At 33.9% G+C, this 21,769-nt stretch overlaps 1 protein-coding gene across 2 annotated transcripts in view; it reads right to left on the bottom strand.

Moving 5' to 3' along the window:
• The window catches only part of LOC145255647 (cell cycle checkpoint protein RAD1-like), a 67,943-nt gene that overhangs the window by 14,559 nt on the left and 31,615 nt on the right, over nucleotides 1-21,769 (bottom strand). For both annotated transcript variants that reach the window (XM_080114189.1, XM_080114188.1), the window contains exons 3-6: nucleotides 12,623-12,717; nucleotides 8,978-9,089; nucleotides 3,876-3,998; nucleotides 96-160 (exon numbers count right to left, since the gene is read on the bottom strand). In XM_080114189.1, the coding sequence (XP_079970315.1) occupies nucleotides 96-160; nucleotides 3,876-3,998; nucleotides 8,978-9,089; nucleotides 12,623-12,717 (395 nt within the window). The remainder of the gene's footprint in view (nucleotides 1-95; nucleotides 161-3,875; nucleotides 3,999-8,977; nucleotides 9,090-12,622; nucleotides 12,718-21,769) is intronic.

Genomic DNA, 21,769 nt, shown 5'->3' with positions numbered 1-21,769 from the left:
AACCAGAAGAAACTCATTTAACTCATTTACTGGGGTCTTTAAGACCTAATTGATCCTTAATTTGAACCAAAATTTAAAACTTTAAAACTTCTTACCTGTTTACTTGAGTTGACGTGCAATGGAAGGATTCTACCATGTCGGAATCTTTCGGAAAATCTGACTGGAATATTTAAAAAAAAAAAAAAAAAAAAAAATAGATAAATAAAAATAAACCTTTTTTTTTTCTTTACAAAGGAATCACCACTTATCAAGGCCCAGATGCCACTCGAGGATAAGGGTTAAAGAGTGTACATTGGTTAAAAGGACAATATCATAGCAATCGTTAGAAGTGTAAATTTGGTAAATTGGATTACTTAAGAGGAACAGCTCATCAAGAACTTGTTTACATTGGACTTGAAGACGGCCATATTGTAGTCAGCTGGAAAACAGGTAAAAAAGAAAAGGGCATCCCCCACTAGGCTACGAAGTCTATTCTGAATTCTGTTAAGCAGCTCCTGCCCAAATGTGACAGCAATACTCCATTCTTGGATGTACCTGGCTATTATATAAGTAGAGAATTGCATCAGCAGGTAGATATCTATTAGATCGATAGAAGGATCCCATCATTTTTTTAGTGACCTTGTATTGTCTGATATAGATTTGTTCAAGTTTTCAGACTATGTGAGGCGGAGGAGAAGGAAGCCAAAATCTGACTAGAATATTTTAATAAAATGAAAAAATGTTTATGGTTTCTTTTTGAATTGAAAGCCATATTTAATTTCCGAAAAGTTTCTGATGGATAGCTTATTTGCATAAGTCCTGGAGACGAAAAAGAGTTTTTGATGGGTAGCTGATCTGTACAAGTCCCGAAGATGAAAAAAAATTTTAGGTGGGTAGCTGATCTGTATAAGTCCTGAGGATGAAAAAGAGTTTTAGGTGGGTAGCTAATCTGTAGAAGTCTGGAACTTTAAAATTAGCAGACTAAGAATAAAAATTTTTCTCATGTGGACAAAAAAAAATTATGTATAGGAATTCTAAAAGATCCAATATTTTTATGGAGTGATTCCAGTTTCTGATTAGTTGCTAGCAGAAATCACTCCAGACAAGGCATGAAGCCACTTAAGATAAGGAGCTAAAAAATATGCTTCAAGGTCAAAAGTTAGCCAAAAACAAGTGTTAGCTGGCTAGATTTTGTCTCAGAAAGCAGCAATTCTTCCCCCTTTATTAGAAACACCACTCATGGAATGTGAGTACTAAAAGATAAAATAAAGAAAGTAAGAGTTACGAGGCTACCAAAAATAAACCCAAGATCCACTTTCTATTCTGATTTTACTGGTAGTTCAAGAAATGGACCCAATTTTCACATTTATTCATATTGTATATAAGTGTATTTAACCGCTTACCTGATTATTATCGGGATGTCATTCTGAATAATTTCTTTACAATCTGAAGTATATGCATTCTAATACCAATACTAAATTTATTAGCTTGAAATGCTTTGTCAATAATTCATCACTTTAGTGTAACTTTACTATAGTGTGTTGTCCAAGCCAATTGTGTATTTTCAAAACAAAGGCATTTTAGGGAAAAACATTGTTACATACTTACGTGTCATGTCAAAATTAGTATAGATTCCAAAATGCACGAAACATCGTCCAGTAGAAACCATTCTAGAGCTAATTTTTGAGAAAAAAGTGTTGAGAATAAGCAAGATGGCCGACTTAAAAGCAGTTATCTCCTCCTGATTTCAAGCATCTAAAGGGTTAATTTACAACGAAAAATCACAACTTTCAAAAATAATTATTTTTCTACTAGACTATTTTTCGTAATTTATACTAATTTAATTAATAATATATAATAATTTAATTACTAATTTAATTAATAATTTAATAATATATACTAATTTAATTAATAATATATACTAATGTAATTAATAATATATACTAATTTAATTAATAATTTAATTAATAATATATACTAATTTAATTAATAATTTAATTAATAATATATACTAATTTGATTAATAATATATACTAAATTAATAATTTAATTAATAATATATACTAATTTAATTAATAATTTAATAATATATACTAATTTAATTAATAATATATACTAATTTAATTAATAATTTAATTAATAATATATACTAATTTAATTAATAATTTAATTAATCTTAAATGCCTGTACAAAAAGTCTGGAAACTTATTGAAAGCAACTTGTACCTGAAGGTTAGAGGTTACTTCAGCGAAAATGTTGAGAATAATATCCAAGATGAAAACAATAGTCCAAATAATCAAAAAATTAATCTCCATTGTAAAAATTCCGAAACATTTTTTTGTGAGAAGTAAATATAAATGGCATGAGACATTTTAATGGAATGAATCGAGAGCTCAACATAAGAAATGAGTGGTAGTGTCATACCACATGTTATCCTGTTCGACAACAAATGCCGACTCCCAATGCTGTTTCCATGGTGTTCTTCATCTTTTTTGGCTGTGTTGTTGTTTATCACATTGGCAGCTGCCACCAGTGTTAAAGAATAGACGGGTAGAAGCAGTAAATTATCTGTTTCTCTAGTTATCTATCTAGTGATGAGTAGACAACAGAGATTTGAATCGTCATGTTTTGTCAAACTCTGTAACCGATCAGTTTGCACCGGAAAGTATCTGAGCAGGAACTGAAAGTGATGTGTCACATGATAAATGTTCCAGTTTGTGCAAGGATAGAGATAGTTGGATTGGAGACACTGAGAAAGACAGGTAGGCTAAAAACGGGTCTCCCTATGAGGGAGAGGGGGCCTCAGAATAGAGATTTTCGATTACTCCCTTCTGCTATGGCGAATACTTAAGAGTGAATAAAATATATAAAATCCTACACTGTCTTGGGTCCTGTCTTGAAGTGTTTCCTTAACAGATTCCAGCACCCCCCCTCAGGTCAGTTGAAGAACCTCCCAAAAGAAACAATAGCAAAAATAGGTATATTGTCATGTCATATTGTGTGCATGTATTATGTGTCCTGACACGCATGCACCAACACCTAAACGAATCACGGGCCGCTAAAATATACATTAAGAGTCTGAAGACAACAGTCCTTCACACAACAACTTACATACTTACGGTCAGTTCATGAAAAGAACACAACAGACATTTATTAATGCCACATACACATTTAACACAAATATGTCACAAATGCATATATATATATATAATATAATAAAAAAAAACACAAAAAACACCAACTTCAATACATACTACAAATATCAGTTGCATTCTTTGTGTGTGTGTATGACACCATCGACCCTCTACATGCTAACTTCCATAGATACATAGACGCCTGCTGAGACTGTGTTCATCCGTTGATGTCAGTTCATCTCAATCTGCTCCGAGCCACCATTCTTACTTAACTGACTCAAACTGGAAACTGTCTTCAACTTTCGCAAACTCAAGACGTTTCGTAAACTGTCACAAAATACATTGCCTAAAACTAACTAAAATATATTGACTGATTTTTGTTCTTGTTACTACAACACCATAACAATCCTATTTTAGCAGTTTTTGTGTTCTTTGGTGAACAACTTGCTATACATTTGTTCTATTGATAAACTTATTTCCTTTTGTTACATTTTTCCCTCTTATTTTAAAAATTCTTAATGCTTGGGGGGGGGAGATATCAATAACATCACAGCTGCATTATGATTTTCAAAATGTGAGAGGAGCATGTGTTCGCAATTCAGTGACAAAAGCATTAAATCAGGTTTTGCTAAAATTTTGCCCTATCGCCAAGTGTCTTTGTTTGTTGTTTTGCCTATGTATGTAGTTGTGGTTTAATTTCATGAAAAAAAAAAAAAAAAAAATGGAAGGATAATCAGCTTCGTAGGCGGAAACGGAACTCACATGTGCCCTTCCAGCATTTCCGAAAGTGGACAGTCGAAAATGGGGTTGATCTGGAGACAATAGGAATTCCAAGACACTGCTGGTCAGATCTAATTCATTAAATGCTTCTCGAAGACATTCAGACTAAAAAATAAAAGAAAGAAAAGTTAAAATAAATTTAAACGATTTTATTGATAACAAAAAAAAAAAAAAAAAAAAAAAAATATGGGCCCCAGTAACAGTAAATATACTCTTTATATATTTGTACCTTTATAAAGTTCAGTATGTTTATGTTTGTATGTGCAGGATTCACTCCTTCACTAATTAACAGATCATTATAATTTTTTGAACATTTGCTAGGCATAATGGATCCAAATGTGGGCTATGTTTAGTTTGAGTTGATGCAAATAGGGTAAATTCAGATACCTTTTGTGAAATTTTAATGATTAGTCATGAATTAATAAATAATTAAATAAAAAAAAATTATCCAAATTGTTTATTTAATTTATGTCCTCCCAACTGTTTTATATGACCTTGATTATACATCAAATGGACCAAACAACTTGCATTGAGGTGTTTCAAAATCACGCAATGCGCTTCATTATGGGACATCACCTGATCAAAAAAAAAAAATCTTTTTAAAATATCCACCCTCTGTCAAACTACTTCTCTCTATTTGATAAAATCAAAAGTAAAACCATTAAACTTTTTGGCCATGTCAAATGATCAACCATTGGCCTGCCAAAGCTATGCTTTACGGGTATGCTAGAAGACAGAAGAGGCAGGGGAAAGCCGAGGAGAAGATGGAGAGAAAATGTTTTTGATTGGGCATCTCTGAACAGTTGGTCATCTACCAACCAACTTGCTCTGGATCAGACCGAATGGCGAAAAAATAAGTCACGTGGGTTCACAATCCACACCAAGCGGAAGATGTGACTCATGATGATCTAAATTGATGAAGAGATATATTCTTGAAAATTTGGGAAATTCACAACACCTACCATCCTGTGCGATACACTATGTTGTTAAATATATTATAATTGAAAATTATTGAAGTTCCTTTAATATTGTCATTATTCTTTTACTACACTGACTCGTGTCCACAGTGCCCCCCCCCCAGATTGCATTGTCATAGCCTCCAAACATAGCTCCTTTCACACTATACACAATGCTTCACAAGAAAAGGAGAGAAAAAGGACATCATGTCACCGAAGAGAGAAGAAAGTGGCATACCGGGCAAGATGGACATGTAAAGTCGAGGGTGAGAAAGCGCTGGCTGATGGCCGGTGCGAGGTGGCGAAGAGACAGAGACTTTTAAAAATTTTAAAAACACATGTGCGTTCAAAAAGACTTTTGAAATATAATGAAATGAGTTGCTTTGGAAGAACCACGAATGAATGCATTTCATTTGCACTAAAAAAGAAAAAAAAATGCAGACTTGGATTTTTATTTTGTTTCTATTTTTGCTTGTTCCTACAATGTTACATGGTGTAAAATACATCTAGTGAATAATAATAATAATGACAATAATACTACTGATAACTGATAATAATGATAATAATAATACTAATAATAATGTGATAATAATACTAATAATAATGTGATAATAATACTAATAATAATGTGATAATAATACTAATACTACTACTACTATTACAAATAATAAAATATCAAATAATTGCTTTGATGAAAAAACAATAAATCAATTAAACAAAAATAAACAAAATGTACATCTTCCATCCTATTTTTGAATTTTCTTAGTAATCTGCTCGGGTTCTTCTGCACTAACAAAAGACTAATTACATTCTAAAATTAATAAGGAATATTTCATTTTTTTTTTTTTAAAAAGAAAGAAAACATTTTTTTTTTTTTTGCATCTTAACATATTTTCTAAAACAGTTTCTCTGTTTATTCAAAGTGCTTCAAAAAGATTATAAATTTCAAATTATCTGTAGTAGTCGCCTACAAGCATTTGTACGCATGTTGTCTGCGCATACATTATCCTAAATAAAAACGAATAAAGTAGAACCCTGGGATACAGCATTAATCCATTCTGGGATTGGGATCGTAAGGCGAAATCGCCGTATGGCAGGGCCTAAACAAAATTTTATACAATATATATTAAAACTTAGTAACAAAATACAGTACAGTATTAAATACACATGTATATAATCAAGTAACATTATAAATAACACCATAAGGCGGGACAAATACCATAAACAAGAGCCGGAAAAACATCATATTCCACACCTGAAAAAAAAACACATCCTGGGGTTTTATTGTAATTATGTTTTGGACCAATCAGAAACCTTTTGGAATTTATTTGAAATGGTCTTTCTGGGAACTACCTAAATCCTTAAAAAGCCAGATTTTTTCTTCAATAAACCAGTGGAAGCCAGTCAACCCGAATCTACAAACCAGTGTCGCTGGTCACCCTCCTGTGGGCACTCATCTCTACAACATTTCTCTCCACTCACACCTACAAACATTAATGAACACACAGACACACACAACTCATATTATTCTGTCAATCTATATAAACTTTGAAATATTTCCAATCCATCTGATCAAAATATTTTACTAATACAATAACAAAAACAACTTTCAACAAATTATCTATCTATATATCTATAAAAGAGAACGTGTTTTTTTTTTGTTCAGCATACACCTTCAAACACCCGGGCAACGCCGGGCTGAAATGCTAGTATATCTATAAAAGTGAACGTGTCTGTGTATCTGTCTGTCTGTCTGTGTGTGTACATTTCCATATGCAATAACTCAATTTTAAGTCTACAGACTCGAAATTTGATATAAAGGGTACTGAGATTTGGGAAAATCAATGTGATCGGTTTTCGGCCAGAAATTTGGTAATTAAGGGGTCAAAGTTCAACGATTTGACCTTTGAGAACTCTACCAAACTCCTCCGACAATTTTGGATCTAAACACTTGAAATTTTAGATATAGGTTCATTGGACATGGATCTAACTTAATAACTTGATTTGAGCCCAAGACAATAAATGTTAAGGGGTCATAATAGGGGTCAAAGTTAAAAAAAAATTGACCTCTGCAGTCTCTACCAAATTACTCAGACAATTCGTGGTCTAAACATTTGAAATTTGACATAAAGGGTATTCAGAAATAGGGCAAGCTTTTTCATCAGTTTGGGTCGAAAATTTTTAGTTACCAATATATAATGTATATATGTATGTATGTATGTTTGCATGTCTGCCTAAAACTTTTGACAGAGGTGATGGATTTTATCAAGATCAGTATCGTTTTAAAGTCGGACCTGTCAGACGACAAATATCAAAAAATTGGCTAAAAACATTAATATCTTCACCTTCAACTGGGAACTTTTCTACAGTGGGGGAGGGGGGGGAGTCGCTTTTTTTTCTCCGATATTTTTGAAGGGCATCCTCTCCTTTCGATTGTCTAGACTTAATTTTAAAGAGTGTCACTTCCGGTTTAGCGGTGGTCGTAGCAGCATAGATGTCAGGTTTTTTTCCCCCGTTCTTTTCCTCCTTCACAGTACGGGTTCGAGCGTGCCTTCCTACTACCACTTTTTTTTTTTTTGCTCAACAGACACATCCAAATACCCGGGCAATGCCGGGCTGAAATGCTAGTATATCTAGAAAAGTGAAAATGTATGTCTGTCTTTTCTCTATGGTCGTTAAGGAAGACTATTATACAGAAAGGCATTACTTTACATATTCACACTTTTTAATATATATATATATATATATATATATATATATAACTTTATGTACATAGGGCCCAAGCAAAACTGCTAGTAATTTATAAAAATGAGTAGAGAAGTTTTGAATATGATTTTCCTGACCTCTGAAACTCACGGTTCTTAATTAATCAATCCAGACTTCTAATGTTTCAGCTAATGAATCTCTTGTTTTTACAAGAACTCTAAAAATACTCATGAAGATTCTACGTTTTTTCCGTATTTCTGTAAACCTTCCATTCTAAACATATATAAAATATATCTTTTGTGAATATATATGTCTTATTAACTCATTCAGGGTTCACACAGGTTTTTGATATCCATTTTCAAGGACTATTAAAGGCTTTTTAAAGTTTTTAAGATGTTCTCCAGACAAAATTTTAGGTTTTAAAAGCAAAATTTGGGGTTTGTTTTACAATCAACAGCGATTCGAAAAAGTGATCAAAACTCAGATATACAACAAATAAATATTACCATAATCATACTTGCATCATTTTTTGGTATTTTTAAGTAGTTTTAAATGCTTTTTATTTCATCTGAAATATTAACTCTCTTTACAGTCATTACAGCGGCTGCCATCTTGTCCTTTTTGTTTTGGGCCTGGTCGCCCTAATTTTAAATTATCACAATTTTTTGCAAGGGTGGGGATTCACCATTAGAGAGTCCCATCTGCACAAGGAATCTATTTCTTAGAGATGTGGGGTAATTTTATTTATGGTGGCCAATTTCGACACAAATGGACATAAAGAATACAATTTTCAAGACCTTTCCGAGACATTTTCAAGGATTTTTCAAGGTAATAATAGAAATAAGGCCTTTTTAAGGCAAAATGTGAAAATTCAAGGACTTGTCAGTCTGTAAGATCCCTGTAATTATTGTTTTGTTTACTGTATGACATTGTCTCTCACATTTGATTATAAACCCTGTAAACATTTTTCACTGAAAACATTTCTCTGAATCCGACTTATTCCAAAATACTTCTCCCATTACAAAATGCCCTAAAACTGGTGTGAACACATTCCCTAAATATATATCGGCATGCTTTTAACAAACAAGCATTCATCCTTTGACATGACACTGATATTTTGGAAAAAGTAGCATTCAAGCGTTTACGGCATCATGATGCTCTCAATAAATTAACATAATTCCTTATCAAGTCACAATGTTTTTTAGTAAGCATTCATCGTTTATGTTTTTCATAAACTAGCATTCATCGTTTATGTTTTTCATAAACTAGCATTCATTGTTTATGACATCATCTATTTTCAAACAAATATATGAATTTCTTTCTGGGCAATCGCAAAGTTTAGCACTTTTAAAATTTTAAAATCTATCCCTTTACTTCCTGCCCTCATCAAGAAAAAAAAAAAAAAACTCCCAAACAATTTACCTTCATAATAATCTTATTAACAACGTTATTACTGCAAAAGTCAAAATCAAGAACTTCATCTGGTTCCATTGTTTTGATGCTGCAGTCCGTGAGGACACCATCTTCTTCAAGCCTGATCCAGGGAAATAAAAACAGAAAAATGTTGAGTACTATACCATTCGAAAACAAAATTTTATTTCCATTATATATAAAAATATTTAATGTAGGTCCATCTCTAGTTTCTCCTTCTAAGACATCGGTAACAAGAACTCGTTTTCTACCACAACTGCTAAGAACATTTTCTTTTCTTCTGACGTGTGCTTATGTGATGCCACATGCTCCTGACAGCAAATGTAAAACCCCAATGCTGTTTCCATCATCTTCTCTTTTAGCTGTGACGTGGTCTCTGTTATTCTGCCTTGGGTTAATAAATTCTTTGGGTTTGCTACCACCAATTCATCTCAAACGTCACCATCTGTTTGCGCTGCTGGATACCATCCCTCAAACAGACCCTCTTTTCAAGACATCTCAGATGGTTTGGTCACACTCTGCACCGGTAACCAGATGACCTCATCCATGCCACCATCAACCAAGCCCCACTCCAGGGTTGAAAGAAACGACACGGTGGTGAGCTGAAAACCTGTCTCAACACGGTGAAGCAAGTTGCTGATTTGATCCTGTGTTCTCACCTCTATGGAGTGAGCCATTGGAACGCAAATGACTGGACCTGATATCGACTGTGGATTCAAACGGACATGCTTGAGTGGCGTCTCTACGAAATGTAGAGAATTCAGTTAGAGGAACCGGCTCAGCTGACCCACTGTGACTGCTTACACAACAACCAGGGGATGTACACACATAAAAAAAATAAAACAACTTAAAAATGCAAACATATGAAAAATAAAAGATTCCAACACATTCTGTACATGTGCAGTGTCGTCCACGAACAACAGGTCACGAATGAAGATTTGGGTTTTGGCCCTCAGTCTGGCAATGTTATGGAGTTTACCGCTTGAATGTGTATGGGGGTAGATTCCCTCTATTTATGTATATAAAATAACTAGAGCGGGAAGGGGGTCTTTGCTCGGTCGCAAGATACGCTTAAATAAGATATTTTAATTTGTCCATATTTCGCATATATCATTATAGAGTTGTGATTTCAAAAGAAAAAAAAAAAAAGTATTTGAGTGCCATCAGCTAGAATCGAAACCAAAAGCAAAACTGTAGCATTCGAAGCTGGTGTCGTTACTATTGTACCAATGTGATACGCATTTGAACTGATTAAAAATTAAAAAACTCAGATGAATGTACAAAATGTATCACGATTTTTTTCAATTTTGACCCCTTTAAAAACTATTTTAACCAGCTAAAGACCCATAACATTCTAAAAAAAAAAAATAAATAAATAAAAATAAAAAAATAAAATTATAAAAAACATCCAATCATTTGGGGTCTCTAGCATCGCTCTGTGACTTATAGTTTCAGAAGAGATAGAGTTTGAAAACAGACAAACAGACATTCAAGAAAGACAAAGGACTCCAACATGTGTATATATCAGTTGTGATCTAAGTGCGTGTAGGACACCATTGCAGGAAGCTGCCCACCGATATGTTTGCGTCAGCCAGGCAGAGAGGAGGAAGAGAGGACATTGCAAATGAGCTTTCCTTATGATTAACAATCTGCAAGTCCAGACTACTGGAGACAATGTTAAAGAAGGACAGACGGTAGAGGATGTAGGTTTAGTCTTCGGCGGAGAGTAGAAACTGAAACACTATCTCCATGACGGCAGTGCAGAATGCTATGAAGACAGTTGTTGCCAAAGACTTCCAGTTTATGCAAATCTGCTAGGCTACATCTCACAGCCATGGAGAAAGATAGTTCATCTGCTAGAAGCATATTTTCCTTTAGGACCACACAGGATCAGAAGTAACTTTTGATTTTCTTAGTTGAAAAAAAGAACAAAAAAACTACTTGATCAAATTACGTAACTTTTGGAATATGACATGTTCATTCCGTGACTGGTACGTACAGCATACAGACTCTTCCATAAAACATATTTGGAAAATAAAAAAAAAAAACAACAGTTTACAAATATTCTTATTATATTTAAAAGCAATATTTTTTATTAAAAAATTGTGCAAAAAATTAAATCAAACAAACAAAAAATCAGGGAATACAACTGGATAAAATAAACATTTTTATTTGGGAAAAAATTCATAAAAATAAAAAAAATTGCCTTGTGTCTACCTTTATTAGTTGTATGGTTGATTGGCATCTTCACATCGCCTATCTACAACAATAATATCATATTCTAAAAATTATGTAAATCCATCAAATATCTTTTTAAAACTAAGAAAATCAAAGTTTACAATTATTAACATGGGTGCCCAACATTTCCCCAGGTGTTTGGAGGTGTGTGTTGAGCAAAAAAAAAAAAAAAAAAAAAAAAAAAAAAAAAAAAGTGGTAGTAGGAAGGCATGCTCAAACCCATACCGCGAAGGAGGAAAAGATTGTGAAAAAAGTGACGTCTTTGCTGGTATGACCACCGCCAAACCAGAAGTGACGTAGGTTTAAATTAAGGCTAGACAATCAAAAAGAGGGGATGACTTTCAAAAATATCGGTGAAAAAAGTGACCCTCCCTGTAGAAAAGTGCCCAGTTGAGGGTGAAGAAAATTTTTTAGCCAATTTTTCCGTATTTGTCGTCTGAAAGGTCGAACTTCAAAACGATACTGATCTTGTGAAAATCAGTCACCTGTGTCGAAAGTTTTAGGCAGATATGCAAACATGAATACATACATACATTTATATATTGGTAGCTCAAATTTTTGACCCAAACCGATTAAAAAGCTTGCCAAATCTCTGAATACCCTTTATGTCAAATTTCAAATGTTTAGACCAGAAATTGCCTGAGTAATTTGGTAGAGACCGCAAAGGTCAAACTTTTTTTTAACTTTGATCCCTATTATGACCCCTTAACATTTATTGTTTTGGGCTCAAATCAAGTTATTAAGTTAGATCCATGTCCAAGGAACCTATATCTAAAATTTCAAGCGTTTAGACTCAAAATTGTCGGAGGAGTTTGGTAGAGTTCTCAAAGGTCAAATCGTTGAACTTTGACTCCTTAACAGACAAATTTCTGGCCGAAAACCGATTACAAAAATTTTCCCAAATCTCAGTACCCTGTATATCAAATTTCGAGTCTGTAGACTTAAAATTGAGAGAGTTATTGTGTAGGGAAATGTACACAGACACACAGACATGTTCACTTTTATAGATATATAGATTTTACTACTAAACTATTGAACACAAGGCTGATGTTTTTACCTCAAAACTTTTATTTGATCTGTCTCCTCCTTATTTCATTGTTTTTCATCATGCCTGACGAAAATACTACGGTTTGCATAGTCGTAAAATTTGATAAATAAAGATAATAAAGAAGTACTTGATTAAATTACATAATTTTTGGAATATGATATCTTTGTTCTGTAATGAGTGCATACATCATACAAGACTTTTCTGTATTTTCTTTACTTTAATTGCTGCCATAAGGGCTAATTTGAATAAGCACCAAAAAAATAGAAAATAAAGGAGAAAGAAAAAAAAATGCATTAAAATAAAAGGAAAATCAAAATTGATTTATAATTTGTGATTGTTTTTATACTTACATAAGTATTAAAGGATTTCCGTAACCTTTATAGCACATCTTCAGGCTTGTCAGTACTCCACTCAAGGAACTACTACCAAATATAGTCAGACATTCCTAAAAATGAAATCAGAAATTCAAGAATTAATTCAGAGTTTCTATTTATGTAGACTAGCAGGGCTACTCGGTAATTCCTAAGGCCATATAGAACTAAATACAGTGGAACAACGAAATTGTCGCTCTAGAGAAGACAACATGATTCTATTTCCATTTGATGAAAACAGGTTTTCCTTTTTTGTTGCAGACCATCTACTAGTAGACCAGTTGTGTACAAATCTCAAGAGTGATAGGTGCCTTCTATCATGTCTGAAAATGACAATGTTCAATGTGCGAGATCGGAGATGCGCCGCTGTACAACTCATGTTCCTTACCAATCCAAGTTATGGCTACAGAAACATTGCTAGCATCCTCAAAATGCATCGCTTGATTGCCCAGGGACTTGCCCAGGGTGATGAAAACAAAATTTCCAGCCATGTCAGTGGTCTTTGGTGTGGTTTCAAGTGAGGGCTACATCATGCCACCTCACATTTTCAAAGTCAGCTTGAAAGTCAACACCAAAGTGTACCTGAATGTGCTGAAGAATGCGGTGATCCCCTGGGACAATCAGGTGACTGCTGGCAGACCCTGGATGTGACAGCAGAACTCTGCGCCGGCCCACAAGTCCAAAGAGACCCAGGCTTGGCTTCAGGAGTGCTACAACTTTGTACTCTTCTCTCACTGACCTTTTCCTTCCTCGACCTGAACCCGTTGAACTACTTTTTTTTTGGTCATACGTCGAGAAAATCACCAACATTACTTCCCACAACACCAAAGCCAGCCTGATCACCACCATTCACCAAATATCCACTGAGCTCCCACTGGCGCTTGCAGAAAAAGCATTCGCCCAGTTCCGGACCTGTATCGAGGTAACGATTGAGGCTGAAGTCGGCTATATTGAATAGATGTCAGCTCAAGTTACCTGAATTCATTTTTTCAATAAAAGTTTTAAATTAAAGCTGGAGTGTTGTTTTCTTTAGGGCGACAACTTTATCATTCCATCCTGTAAATGCTAAATAATGTGTGTCAAGTTGAGTTTGTTTAATGGCATTTCAACCTCTGAGGGTCATTTTATGCTAAGAAAAAGGTTTAATTGTTTTTGTTGTAAATTTCTTGAAAAGTTTTTTTTCAAAAGTAAAATGAAAAGCTTTTATGTTTAAAGTCAGAAAGTTTATATCTTTAGACTGGGAAGTAAGGGAGAAAGAAAAAGAAGGACAGCAGGGGTTTGAATGTTGTTTTAATTTGGGGCTTTGCAGTACATGATTAAGTTTTGCAAAGAGAAAAAACTAAAAAAAAAAAAAACTTTAATTTGAGTTGATATTCCCAGATGGTGTAATATCTCTATATTAAAACTTCTATCTCTCCCTCTCCCACCTTCTCTTTTTCTCTATTTCTTCTTAACCTTTTCTCATTCCTCTCTCTTATTTTAATTTATTGCAAAAATAATAATAATATGAGGTGCCTTCAACAAGTTTCCAGACTTATTTTGGACAGGCATTTAAAATTGTCATAGACTCTTCAAAATTCAGTATGTTATTGCTATACATCTTATGAGATGACTGATCAATTTTTATGATTCCAGGTTCAAATGAACAGCTACAGCAGGAATTGGAATACACCTTACTAAAGCCTGATTGTCATAGCTGGTGAATTTAAAAAATGCAATCTGGGTGTGAGGACAATTTAGAAGAACGATATGCAATAAAATTCTGTTTTAAACTTAGAAAAAATGCCCACACAAGGCATGAAGCCACTTGATGTAAGAAGCTAACAAAAAAAAATGATTATCGAAAAGACAGGAGGTGCCTACTGTCCTTCATCTTAAGACAGGGGGGAAACAATTAAGAGGAATAGAGTCCCACAAGATGTCAGTTCTTGGAAAAAAAGCTACTGGAATAAGAAGTTGTATTACAATGAGATATCAAAACAGTGAATTGATGGAGACCACTAGATCAATGAGTCAAATGAGAGAACACAATCGCTGCAATAATTTTATTTTAATAAAAATTAAAATAAAAAAATATACTCTAAATAAAGCTATGGTGACAACTATGCAATAAAAAAACTGAGAATGTTCAGCAAACCCTAAAAATGAGAGACGCTCAAGGATACAAAAATAAGAATTGTCCCAGTCGTGAAGGATTTCTCCTCCACCGAAAGAGAACAAGAAATGGAAGTGCGGCATCCGAAGAACAGATGCTGCACTTTGATCCTGACCAAAAGGCCAAGAGTAGCGGTGAACCCGTGGAAAAAGAAAAGGAAAAAAAAGGCAGCTGTAAACGACGAAAGGAAGAGAAAGAAAGACAGAGAAAAAAAGATAAGATCATAACTTATGGTGGGAGAACGTGATGACGTTAAATTGGCCATGACAGCCCGTGGGTGGCGAGGATACCAATGAAATTCCGATGTACAAAGCAAACAGTGTCGACCAACAGCGGGGCGATAAGTGACCCTATTGAAAAGACACGTGGCCTTTGTGGAATCGGATTCAGCTGTTTTTATGTCCTCTCAAAAATAATTAAGTTGGGCATCTCTGTTTTTACGACCTGTCAAGTTCCATTAGAGAACACCCGAATGCCAACAGAGAAAGAAAGACAGCTCCTTTTTTGGGTATAGGCCGCCTGGCGAAGATTTGACGGACAGTGATCCCTTAATTCTGATTGGCCAACGACCTGAAACGGGAAGAGACCCAGTCCACGCCCCCACAATATAAGCAGCGAGCCTTGAGAGATTGACAGTTAGAGTTAGAGAGAGAGCTTTGCTTCCTTGGGTCCGACGAACGAAGATTCCCCCCATCGATTGACCCTGTCACGTAGATAATTGAGTTCTCTGTCGGAGAGAGAAGAGAAAACCTCGCAGTTAACAAGTGGCCAGTCCCTAACTGAACAGCTAGCTGCGATTGTACTGTTGTCGAAATACAAGGAAGTTTGTACAAAAGGAAACGCTTGTTGGCTTGGTCCTTTCAATTGTTTTGCATGACAAGTCTGTTTCAGGAAACCGGCCGTTGACATCATCGCCGAGGAAACATCAGAACCGACAACCGGGGTCATTCCACCACTGGGTGACGTAAGTGTCACAAAAATATTAGAAATATTCCACTTTGATATGAGAAACTTTAGTGATATCTGATCTTTAAATCTCTCTCTCTCTCTACCATTACATAAAAGGCACTGTGTGTGTGTGTGCGCGTCTGCATAAGTTTCTTCCCTATGGATTCGAAAACACCTGGACCGATTTTTATGAAATTTCACACAAACATACTTTATGTGGCTGGCAGTGTTTTAGATAGGTTTTGTATCAGAATGTCTTCGATAAATATCTATAACCGAAAAGAAGGAACAGGCGATTTTGACCACAGTTTACATCTTACACAACAGAAAATCACAAGTGCATTTGAGAAGTTTTATTACCACACAAGCCGCAAGGACAGGCATATAAAATTAGCAGTAGGTTCTTTGATATGACAGAGACACTTTTTATCCATATTATAAAATTTAATGAGGATTTTCATAGAGTTTTTCATTCATTCATTAATTTAATTGGCAAAGAATAAATGCACAAGTGATTGCCATTTACAAGGGGAAAAAGTCAGTGAGAATTTAGAGGACTATGCACAAAGAGAAACTATACAGGGGAAAACCATGGAGGTCCAACCAGCATCTGTTCAAGGCCACCTTAAAGACCTGTAGTGTGGGATGGGGTGCTAATGCAGAGAGTGATCCGCGCTATTTTTTAAATTGTATTTCCATGTTTAATTAAAGTTTTATGATATGTTTTTTTTATTCGATTGTAAGGTTAAAGTACAGAATAGGCACAAGACACCCTCCCCATGTTAAGACTGGCTTTTAAAATAATGACGTTATTATTTTAGCACGGATCACTCTCTGCATGAGTACCTGGGATGGTTTACAACCTCATCAAGTAGTTGGTTCCACAAAGATGACACCCGAACCGAGAACGCTGCTGGGCGTTTAAGCTTCTGGAACCAGCGAAGGTAGACCTTTTTTGCATGTCCATAGAGCCCTTGATCCGGGGCAGGGGTGAAGAACAGATCCCGGTCCAGGCCATACTGATCATGGAAGATGTTGTAAGGAAGGATGATGTCACCTCGAAGCCTCCTGCGCTCAAAGGAAAAAAGATTTAGAGCCCTTGCATGTTGTTCATAGGATAGACCTCCAAGACTAACCACTATTCTCATCGCCAGGCGCTGAACCCGCTCAAGATACTGGACGTCCTTCACGTAATAGGGGGATGTGGCCTGAATACTGTATTTGAGAATCGGGCGCACAGGGGAGGTGTAGAGAGGAAATAAGCTGGAGGGAGTGAGACGACCAAAGGTGCAGCATACATGAGGAACAGGACACCCCTGACCTTGTTGGAACGGATTAGACGATTTATGTGTAAAATGTCTTTTCGGATACAAAAGAATTTAAAGAATATGAAAGCCAAGCTGGAACCAATTAATTTTGTATCTAGAAGTTCCACTGTTTAATGAGTTTTTTTTAAATAAAATATTTGCATCTTGAACATGGTTTCAAAGACATTTTGTCGTTTTTTTTCAAAACTTTTCATTTTTTAAAGATGCTTCTAAGAGCTTTTAACAAATCTCATGACACTACCATGATCATGCATATAAAAAAAGAGATGTTATTCACCTTACACCGTGCAACAACATCCACCCATTGTCTCATTAATAACACAAGACAACAGCATTTCTAATGATAAAAAAATTTCAAAATTAAGAAAAAAAGTCAAGTTAAAAAAAAAAAAAAAAAAAAAATCAAATGATTTTTCAATAAAATATTTGCATCTTAAAGACATTTTTATTATTTTATTATTGGAATCCTTTGAGATGAGTAATTTGTATATTTATTTACTTGGGCCCAGTGGTGCAATGGATAGAGACGTTGAATCTCTATGGTTCCTGGTGAGCACTGTCTGAAGATAGCCGTTTCAATCCTACCCAAAGTCGGCCAGAGGATTAGTTGGCCAAAACGTGGTGAGACGATGACAACTATAGAAGGCAGTAATTACTGAAGATACAGTTAAAAGACTCAATGTTCCTATCCCGTTGCAGTTAGCCACCTGATGAAGGCCAGCAGAGGGTTGGCCGAAACGTGGTGAGACAACAACTATGAAGATAAGTTAATAGTCCGCAAATAAATAAAGACATTTTGTCTGTTTATTCAATATTTAATTTTTTTAAAAAGTATTTCTAAGAGCTTTTTACAAGTTTATGCCAATTAAGCTACACAGAATTTTCTGCGTTTCATTCTTGTGAGGATTGATCAGGCTAATCTTCAAAAGGATGAAATTCAGAAAATTGCCATATATATATATAACTATATATTTATATATTTATAACTAACTACCTAGCTTTATTGAGCACTATTTATTTTTTTTAATTGAAATTGTTCTAGACAAAACATGAAGCCACTTGATGTAAAGAGCTAAAAAAAATAAATAAAATACTACTTCAAGATCAAAAACCATTGCCTCATTAATAACACAAGAGACGAACATTTCTAATTATAAAAAAGATGGATATTTTACTATCTAAAATTAATAATAAAAAAAAGCCCCCAAAATTGAATGATTTTCAATAAAATATTTGCATTTTGAATGTAGTTTAAAAGACCTTTTGTTTTTTATTCAATATTTCAATTTTTTAAAGATATTTCTAAGAGCTTCTGACAAGTCTATGGCAATTAAGCTACACAGAATTTTCTGCATGTTAATTCTCATGAAGATTCATCAAGATAATTCTCACGATGATGAAAATTGACACACATATTTTTTTTATTTACTATCTAGCTCTATTTGAGCATTATTTGTTTTTTTTTTTATTCAAAATCACTCCAGACAATACATGAAGCCACTTGATGTAAGAAGCTAAATATAAATAAATAAAATACTACTTCAAGATCAAAAACTAGCCAACAAATAAGTGTTAGTTGGATAGATTTCAACTCAAAAAACAGCAAGTTTTACCTCTTTGTCAGAAACATTGTTCATTGATGTAAGGGCAAAAAGGAAGCAAGGGTTACGAAGTGGTTGAAAGTAAACCCTAGCCCATGGCCCACTTTCTACTCTCTTTACTATTAAAGTAAATACTATCAATACCTAAAATAATAATTATAATATATCAGCTTCACAAGAAAGTTCTTGTAGTTTTTAACTTTTAAATTCAGACGAACATATCTCGGCTCAAACAAAAACTTATTGATCGAAATAAGCACCATCAGAATCAACACACTTTTGCCAACGCAAAACAAGCGTATTTATACTAGTAATGTAAAAATCTTCCGTTATGGCAGGCTATGATATCATTTAGGCTTTTTAAGCGTTTCTCATGCAGAAAGTTGTCGAGATGCTTGAAAAAATAGTAATTGGTAGGTGAGAAGTTTGGGTAGTATGCAGATGAGACAGAGTTTCGTAGCGCAACTCGAAGTTCTACAGAGTCATTTTAGCAATGTGTGGTCGGGCATTGTTGTGGAGGGAAATTAGGACTTTTCTGTTGACTAATGCTGGGTGTATTTGTCAAAATTTCTGATGTATTTCATCCATTTGTTGACAGTATTTATCCGCTGTAATGGTTTCGCCTGCATTCAAAAAACTAATGGATGAGACCTGTCGCAGACTACCAAACAGTCAGCATTATCTTCTTTTGGTGCAACTCTGGCTTTGAGAAGTGTTGTGGAGCTTCATAGGCGTCTAACCACTGAGCCAAGCATTGCCGGTTGTCATAAAGAACCCACTTTTCATCGCAAGTCAAAACCTGGTCGAGAAATGTGTCGTTTTTGTTGTGTAAAAGATGGGAAGATGATACTTCATAACGGTGTTTCTTTTGATTGTCATTTAATTCGTGATGATCCCATTTATCAAGTTTTTTGTCTTTCCAATCTCTCTCAAGTTATTGGAAATCGTTGCATATGTTATGTCTAATTCAGAAGCAAGTTCTCAAATAGTTGTACGTGGATTGGCTTCAACTAATGCTGTTAATTGATTGTTGGTAACACCCAATAGGTGACGCTACGCTCATTATCTTCAAGACTCTCGTCGCCGCCACAAAATTTCTTAAACCACCATTGTGTTGTGCATTCAGTAGCAGTGGCAGCTCGTGCATGGAGCTGTGGGACTGCAGCACCCCCAAGTTATTTCTACACAATATTAATGATAAAATTAAAAATAATACGTTTGTTTTTTTTATCATTATAATTTTATTTTTTTCTATGTGTACATTATAAAATCATTAAGTTTAATGTCGGTATCTCCAAATTCATATAAAAACAAAAATAAAACTTGCTTGGAGCTGTGAAATTCACAGTTACACTTTCTTAATGAAATTCTCTTGTGCGCATGCGTGCTTTAGACGCTTTAGGCAGCCGATGAAAGCCACTTGAGGAACTGTCGCTTGTCGCAGTTCCGCGTCGTGAAATTCGTTATTTGCTTAGAGTGTGCGCCTGTATAGATATGATAACATTGTTATTGAAAAAAAACAAAAAGGAGGTTTATTTACAATTTTTTTTTTTTAATTATTATTAAAATCTGCATATAACGTGTTCTTGTACATAAAATATTGTGCTTTTTCTTTTCTTTATTTTTAAATACGCACACTTTTAGCGTTGCGATTTAATTCGGTAGCAGACGAAAATATATAATATGCAGAAACTGTTTTTTTTTATTATTAAAAGTATTCGGGGATTTAGCAGTGAAGCTAACACGCGACTAACGGTAAAAATCAAATCTACAATAAATAAATCTTACCATAAAAATAAAATTACTTTTCCATCTACCTGCCTTTTTGTTTGTTTGTTTTAAGTACTTTTAAATGCTATTTATTTTGCAACAACTAAACTTTACAAAATTAAAAAAAAGCTGTTTACATTTTTTCCTAGAAGCAAACAAGCGAAGAAACAGTTTATGTTGAAAATACATTTCAGGTAGAAATCTTTTTAACTTGTATGTTTTAGATATAAAAAAAATTAGCATGTATTTGCCTCCAACGAGGACAATGTTAGAAGTTTTACACTTTGAAAAATGGGGGTTTTACACAAGGTTTTTTAATTAAAATGTGTTTGTAAGTAAAAAAAAAAAACAAGTTTTTATAATTATGCATTTTTAAACTTTACATTGAATTTATTAGTAGATGGGGCAGATAATACGCATTAAAAAAGTAATTAGAAATCCTTCTGGACTGAGACAATTTTAATTTTTTGTTTTCTTTGGGGAGAAAGCTACATTAAAATTCGATGTTTTATAATGCTTATATATGACACCCTATTTTCTTATAATAAATCTCCACTTTATGTCGATCTTTACCGGCATAGGATTAGCCAAGCTTATTTGCTCTTTTTATAATAAAATGCAAGTTGTTAAAAGATTTGTAAATAAAATTTTGTATCTTTAAATATTTTTGCTTGTTTGCTCACTATATAAAAATGTAAACTTTTTTATTTTGTATTTTATTTACAAATACTTTTTGTTATAAATACATTTTTAAAAATAATTTTTGTAAATAAACCTGTTATTAAATAAAACGCTATTTTCAAATAGTAAACTCCTAAATTAACCCTCATAGGGAGCCAAGTAAATTTCAAAGTTTTTCTTTTTTGTTTTTATAAAAAAATAAGTTATTAAAAAATTGTAAATAAAATGTATTTTTAAAAATGTTTTTCGTTTGTGTGCAAAAAAACAAAACAAAAAAAAACGCAAACTTTTATTTAATCTGAAAAGTTTAAAAGGAATAAATGTATATATTATTTTTTATTATTCTGTAAAATGTACATAATTTAAAAAATATTTTTAATAAAAAAGTTTTTGCATATTATCCACTTCTGATTGATTATTTGTCTTTGTTATATATTTGAATATTTATTTGAATGTTTGTTTATTATTTGATTAAATATTTATTTATATATTCGAATTTCTTTTACACGATATTAAAAAAATATGTAAAATTTTTGAAGCAGCACCCCCACTAATCTCAGGCACAAGCCGCCACTGTTCAGTAGTGGTTTCTGAGTCAAATGCTTTGTTGAGCTGTTTCAGTAGCTTTTCGGCCTAGCCTGAA

This window comes from Euprymna scolopes, chromosome 31 (genome assembly GCF_053919585.1).
Source record: "Euprymna scolopes isolate OS-2025 chromosome 31, ASM5391958v1, whole genome shotgun sequence".
Taxonomy (NCBI): domain Eukaryota; kingdom Metazoa; phylum Mollusca; class Cephalopoda; order Sepiida; family Sepiolidae; genus Euprymna; species Euprymna scolopes.
This window is presented reverse-complemented; position numbering and strand designations above follow the sequence as displayed.